The sequence below is a fragment of the Protobothrops mucrosquamatus genome, unplaced genomic scaffold, assembly GCF_001527695.2.
Source record: "Protobothrops mucrosquamatus isolate PMUCROS unplaced genomic scaffold, P.Mucros_1.0 scaffold416, whole genome shotgun sequence".
Lineage (NCBI taxonomy): Eukaryota > Metazoa > Chordata > Lepidosauria > Squamata > Viperidae > Protobothrops > Protobothrops mucrosquamatus.
Genome location: NW_015386745.1, coordinates 461,297 through 468,760, shown reverse-complemented (window position 1 = coordinate 468,760; position 7,464 = coordinate 461,297). Strand labels below are relative to the sequence as shown.

Below are 7,464 nucleotides of genomic sequence, written 5' to 3'. Positions count from 1 at the left end.
TTGAGGACTGCCTGTATAAAAGTTTTTTAAAAAACGGATTAGTGGTTAGGGTTTGTGGAAGGCATTCTTAGGTCCATTAGGGCCTACAAGCCCTGTTGCCTGTATTCAGAAAACTGTGTTGATGACTCTCTTCAAGCCATTCCGAGGGCATTATAATCAATGTATAGATTAAGGTGAGCACCTGCAAGTCATGCACATTCTGTTACTTATAACAATAAAAACTGTTTATTGTGATGCTTCAACAATCTTAGAACAGACAGGTTAGTCCATTAATTTCCAAAGACATATGAATTACAATGCAGCAGTCACGAACCAAACAAAAATTGACAACTTTTCTGAAAGTTGTTTTTCTCTTCACTTTAATTAACTGGCATGAAGATAACAGAATATAGGATTAAGTGAGCCAATAGCAAATTGGGAGGCACTGAGGTAGTTAAAACCTCTCTTAAACCCAAAGATCAGTGGTATGCAATTACACAATCAGTAAGTATCATGAGACTTGGAAGTTAAACTGCAATTATAAACACTTTCAGGTTTCTCAGTGCATGAATCAAAAATCAGGCTTTTATTCAACACATACCCATGTCTATTCTAACTCAGACTGAAAACTCAGCTCAATCAATTTGAAGTTTCTGAGCATACGTTTTGAGCATAACTTTTTTTAAAAAAAAACATATAAAGAGGATACGTATTTTTTTTTTTATTTGGCATATAGCCGCCCCAATCATGAACCATGTGAATGGTTTACAGTCCTGCTGTGCATTAACAGAATTAAAAAAGCTAAGAACATAACTGAAAAACATAAACATTCACAATCCTCTTACACAATAGTAGCAAAATCCTTTGCTGAGTAGGCATCAGAACCCGCAGTCATTCGCAGGGAAGATCTCTCTCAATTCACGTTTCCCCAAAGGTCTGCTAAAGTAACCTTGCTTTGTTTTCTTTCCTAAGTATCAGTTACCCTTGAGTCATGCCGAATCTCTAAGGGGTTATTCTTCCAGATTGGTGTGTGTGTGTGAGTCAGTGACTGAGAAGGCCAGAGAGATGCCTTTCTTTAAGAGAGGGAACACAGAGGGAGCTCCCTCTTCTCAATCAACTTGGGTCTGCTGCTTGTTGCTTCTTCTTCTTGTGCCATATCCGTTATTGGACGATCATGTTGGCGATCCTGTTTTTATCAGCAGCCGCATGAAAAAGTGCTGCTGAGTTTTGTCCAAACCAGTCCCTTAGATTTTGAAGCCATGATGTTCTTCTTCTGCCTGGACCTCGTTTGCCTTCAATCTTTCCCTGGAGAATTAAATGGAGTATGCCGTATTTTTCTGGGTGTTGCATCACATGTCCGAAATATTCTAATTTTTGTTTTTCAATTGTTTTGATGATTTCCCTTGGCTTTTCCAGGCGGCTTATCATCTCCTCGTTTCTGATCCTTTCAATCCAGCTTATACATAACAGCCGCCTGTAAATCCACATTTCAAATGTTTCTAGTCTCTTCAGGTGGCCTTCTGTCCGAGACCAACTCTCTACTCCATAGAGCAGGATAGGAAAAATATAGCATCTGACAAGCCTGATTTTCAGTCTTAGGCTTATGCTTGTTGCATAAGCTTGTTGCTTATGCTTTCTTTTGTAAGAATCAAAATAGCACCCAGATGTTTGCAGAGTGCTAAAATGAGCTCATGAAAAGATGGGTTGTAGCAGGAATATTTCAGTTTCATTGTCGCTGAACACTCTTCCATTCTTTGGGCTCTTATAACCACAGATGAAAACCACAGTGCAACAGCAGAGTCAAGTCGTCTATTAGATGTGCCTCGTTATCTCTGCGAAGGAACAGAATCCCCCTACCAAACTGGCCAACTGCATCCTGCTATCAGAGTAGCGGATTTGCTGCAGCATATTAATCTCATGAAAACATCTGACAGCTATGGTTTCAAAGAAGAATACGAGGTAACACTGTCGGCAGTTGCTTTTTTACATGACCTAGAGCAGAGAGTTCCTCTTGAGAGTAAAGCTTCTTGATTGCAAAGAGAGTTCTTAATTACAAGAGCATGGGAATGAATATTTCATGGGGTTACATTTTTAAAAAAGATCATTTTCTGGGTGCCATGCATCAGTGGAAAATTTAAAAGCATTATGTGTGAACCAGAGTGTTGCAAAGTGAAAAGTATCAAAAATGCACCTTCCTCATACAGATATTACTCCCTTTTTAAGGACAGATTTTCCCTCAGCATTCCTATGCAGGATATTATATGAGCCAAAAATCTTGCATGCAAAGGTCATTTGTTGAAAAGTTTCCCTGGAAGGCTCTGTATGCAGCATCAATACTTGTACACTAAAAAAAAACAACCCCAGTCTTCTTCGTCTATTTCAGATATGTCAAACTTGTGACATCACATGACGTCGCGCGACGTACGGGACTGTTTTGCCATTGCCCGTAATGGGGTGGGCGCAGCTTCCGCGTGATGTGTCCGGCCCATGGGCCAGCAGTTTGACACCTGTGGTCTATTTGATTGATTGATTTGCATATTTATTGATAGCTTTTTTATAGCTACCATGATAAAAAGAGCTACAGGATGCTACATGATGTTAAAAGAGAAAAACCACAGCAGATAAAGGACTAATAAATCAACATTTTGCCAATTCCTACTCCCAAGAATTGGAGGGGGGGGGCAGAACCTGTCTTTTAAAACAATGATCTCTGGAGGTGTAAGGTATTCAAAGGTTGGAGGGGGAAGGGAACCACAGAGAAGGTCAGTTATTTTGTCTATGCCCCACCCCCAACCCTCACTTCAGAAAGAGGGTGGACAGACCACTCACCAGTGTATATGTGTCACATGCAGAGAGACCTGGGAGAAGTTGGAATGAAATTGTATGACCTGTCTTGACCAAATATAGATCCTTGAATCTCGATTCGGAAACTCTGGTTTTAATCTTAGTTGACCAGCTAGTTTTATATAAAGGAAATATGTATATATCTTTTTTAGCATTTGAGTTTAGTTTTTGCTATGTGAGTTACTAAATTAATTCCTTTATCCAGATAAAACAAAGCAGGTATGACTTTTAAAAACATGCATTATTTATTTATTTGTTTGCTTATTTGTTTGTTTGTTTATTCATTTTGTTACAGAGAAAGGCAGTATACAGAATAAATACTACAATATATATTTCCCGGTGGATCCATTAATTACATGGGAGATTAGTAAAAAAAAAAAAAGTCTTCTTACTAGTAATCCCAAATCACTGTTAACATGTTCATGATTCCAAGCTCATATTGTATGCAATATTCTCACCATGTAGTTGAAATTATTTTATGTTATTATGACCTTTTTTAGTTGTTGGCTTCAAGAAATACTGCATTGGCTTTTTATCATTGTGGTGGAAATACAGGTAGTCCTCAACTTATGAATAGTTGCTTAACAACTATTCAAAATTACAACAGACCCCCACCCCAAAAGAGACTTACAACCCAGTTCTAAAGTTCTGACAATCAGCCTCACCCCTTGCAGTCACATATCCACATTTGGGGTACTGAGGAGCTGGTCCACATTTAGAGCCTTTTGCAGCATCCTGTGGTCACATGATCCCAGTTTACAATGTTTTTTGCTGAAAACTGGTGTTTACTTCCAGTTATTTGGCAAAAACACCCCACCACTTAATGATCATGGTGATTTGCTTAATGACCACTGGAAAAAAAAGGTAAAACCAGGTTAGTCACATGGGTGAGCCACTTTGTGACCATCACATTTTATGACCATAATGGGCAGGCATAGGAGAGTTGTAAGTCGAGAACTACCTGTAATTAATTAAGGAGGGTTTTTTTTTTTTTTGCATGACTGTAGTTTAATCATTTTATTTACATCAGCAGTATTACTCAACCTCAAAAATGTTAAGATTTATGAACTTTGGCTCTCAGAATTCCCCCATCCAGCATTTTAAAATTGCTGAAGTTGAGAAACAGGGATATTAGGATTTTTTTTTTTCCACCGCAAGCCTTCTTGTGTTTTCTAGAACTGCCAGGCACTGAATTTGTTTCTGCCCGGCAGAATATTTCCATGTGTTTATACTAGGAAAAGCTATATATGCTGATATATAATTCCAGTAAAACAATCAAACTCAGAGAAACCAAGAACCCAACTGATGCTCTAACAATGTTAAGTGTAAAATGTGTCAGGAGGAATAAAATGCTAAAATAAATATAAATTATCTCTTTATTTTGAAAGAGTTTCTTTGAAGGACAATCAGCTTCTTGGGATGTGGCCAAAAAGGATCAAAACAGAACGAAGAATAGATATGGGAACATTATAGCATGTGAGTTAAAAACAAATAATCATGCAGATGAGTGTGTTTTCTGATTGACATAACCTAGACAGCATATTATTATGTCTACCAATCCTACACAGTAGTAAATGATGTGTTTCTGGGTGGTTAAAAATTTGAATATTTCTCTGTAGCCTTAGTTCATTGCTTTAACTACTCCATAGCATTGCCTCTGCCATTGCTGAACAGATTCATAGACAAAAAAATTGTATTTCACAGAATCATAGCATAGAAGGAACCTTGGAGATCATTTATTCCAACCAATGAAGACACCCATGACAGATGGCCGTTCAGCCTCTCTTTTAACCTCTTCAGTAAAGGAGAATCCACAAGCTCCCTAGATAATCTGTTCTGTTATTGAATGGGCCTTACTATTAGAAAGTTGCTCCTGATATACAACCAAAATCTCCTTTTTTGTAAATCCATTGTTTCACACACTGCCTTCTGAATCAACTTTGAACAATTTTGCACCTGACAAATGTTGAGGAAAGCTGTCATGCCTTACCAAGATTAAATATGGCCAGCACCATCAATAGTTCTTCATAAGTTTTATCTTTGTCTTGGTTGCTTGTTTCTGGACATATTCTGAGTATCCTTGCTAAAATGTATGAGTAAACAGAATGTAATTGTTGTCCAACCAACCCAGAACTATGAGGAACAATGATTCCTTTTGATACTGATGCTATATTTCTGATGGTGCAGTTTAGGATTACATTTGCTATTTTGAGATCTCCATTGTATGTTTGCCTCATGTTCGGCTTGTGTGGTCCGCTAAGCGTGAACTGCTCTCCGTTTATGGTTCACCTTCCTATGCTGTACTCAAATGAAGGACTTTGATTTGTCCTTGTAGAAATTATCTTGCTGGTTGGCTTGTTTACAAATTTGATCGCTATATTTTCTAAGCCCTAATTCAAGTAAGTTATAAATATATTTAGCAACACAGAGCCTAGAAAATAACTGCATGGTATCCCACTTGACGCTTCTAGATGGAGTGGAGCCACTGACACACAGTACTGTTTCAAAAGTAGCTATAATTGGGGCCATAGTATTTCCCTTAGAAAAGAAACTCCATTGGGATGGGGTCATCGTTAAGAAAGACCTCTTGTAGCCTTTCTGCTCTTAGTGCTTTAAAGCCAAGACAGGTTCTAAAGTGTGTATATTTCTCTGCTCATTCATTTCATTCAACTGTTCCACAGAGTAGGCACAATTTCTATTTTCTTTTGGCTCTAGCCTTCCATGCACTTTTAGACATGCTTTGAGGTTTCCCTGGCACTTTTGAGCAGACTTGGAAGGGGTCACCAGCATTGCAAGTCAAATGGGGGACTACCTTTTTTCCTCCTTAAATAAGGGCACCTTTAGCCTCTACATTTCACACTTGTTTGTTTCTGCTGTCTATCATTCCAAAGACGAAACCCATTTTTTACAGATGATCACTCCAGGGTGATATTACAAGCTGTGGAAGATGATCCCTCTTCAGACTACATTAATGCTAATTATATTGATGTAAGTAGATTGTATATCTTGCTTTTTTTTTCTTTCCATCTCTCTGTGAAACATTTTTGCATGCAATTCCTATGAACTGAATGACAGCCTTCTTAATATTATGAACAAAATGTACACTTTTCCTTGTCCTCCGTCCTAGTACTCACTGACATTGTTGTGCTTTCTTTCACATCTGACTTTGATTTGGGCTGTAGATTTGGCTGTACAGGGATGTAAGTACCACTATATGTGAATAACAGCATCCTGTTATGACTATTTAATATAGTGAACATTCTCAGTTGCTTTACTGTTCTAATTTTTATTACTAGATATATGTGCATGCCTCATTTAATGAATTTCATTTATATATCTAGTCTTTTTAATGTTTCTTTGTGCTATTATTTTGCTTTTACCTACATTTAAAAAATATCCTTAGTCTTTTACAGTGGTCATGGAAATCATTAGCTAAATCAGTGAAACCTTAACCCTTACAAGACTCATTTTTGCTTCTTTATTACTCTTTTTTTGCACTGTTTAGTAATTTTTATTTTGTGTTCCATTATTTTTGTGTGAGAAGCTGGATAATAGAATATAGTGTGTTGCTCTTCAAAAGAAACCTACTGATGGCCTGAAAGGGATAAAGGGAGGGCTAGAGTTGTCTCCTGTTCTTAAAGGGAATTCATATGAGCAGTGGTGCTTCCCCTACTAATCCTTGACCCTCATATTTGTAATGCAAGACAAGAATCCTCCACTTGCAATAAAAGTGAAATAGTAATGCGTTAAAAACAGTACTGAAGCTTACAGTTTTGGACAAATACAAATGTACATATGTGACCATGAAAGCTATAATGGAGTAATAATTTCATAGACTATATAGTCAAGCCTTGTATATTTGATAATCTAATTCAGTACAGAATTTCAAAATGTCTAATGTGTGTAATCAGCACTGATGTACTTATAAAATAGACAGGTGCCATTACTTGAATAGAGCAGTTATCACTCAGTAGATACACCCGCCAATAGTTCTAATAAAAGGATTTCATAGCTATGTCCCTGATAATTTGAATGAATGCATGTGCAAGATTATGTAGTTAGAGAACAATATTGCTCTGTGTTTACAAGGCCTCCATTTTATTTCAGGATTCTGCTGAAAGCTGTCATCTAACTCCTTGCGGGTTTCATTTCTCTGCAAGAAAATGTTTTCTTTCCCTGTTGTGTAGTGCATTCTCAGGTTGATCTAGAATTTTGTAGGATTTTTGCCCAAGGATCCTGATTTGCATTTTGTCTTAGAAATTATAGCTGTGCAGCAGTCTTGATTTTAAAGAGTAGCCATAGTCAGCAGGATCTTAAAGTTGGTATATTTTAGTTCATGTCATGCATCTGTACTTCAAATCACATTTTCTGTTTGAGTGCAGGTCACTGCACAGGTACATCACACAACTCTCTGGTTTTTGTTTTTTTAAAAAATCTCAGGTTATTATGGGACTTGTTTTGGATGTTAAAAAAACAGGAAAGCCATGGGCTTGTAGGAGCATTAGTGGCTACTACCAGTAATAGGCATTTCAATGTCATCAGCTCCTCAAAACAAAGTTAACATTTGCAATGACTCTCAATGATTTCTCTTCCTTTCAAAAATACATCAAAAAAGATGTCTTTCCTGTCAAACTGAGTAAG

The 7,464-nt window shown here is 37.3% G+C and overlaps 1 protein-coding gene across 1 annotated transcript in view; it reads left to right on the top strand.

Moving 5' to 3' along the window:
• PTPRK (protein tyrosine phosphatase receptor type K) overlaps window positions 1-7,464 on the top strand; it is a 74,868-nt gene that overhangs the window by 41,260 nt on the left and 26,144 nt on the right. Inside the window, exons 5-7 of the mRNA XM_029284189.1 lie at window positions 1,754-1,938; window positions 4,212-4,299; window positions 5,735-5,811. Of these exons, the coding sequence (XP_029140022.1) occupies window positions 1,754-1,938; window positions 4,212-4,299; window positions 5,735-5,811 (350 nt within the window). The remainder of the gene's footprint in view (window positions 1-1,753; window positions 1,939-4,211; window positions 4,300-5,734; window positions 5,812-7,464) is intronic.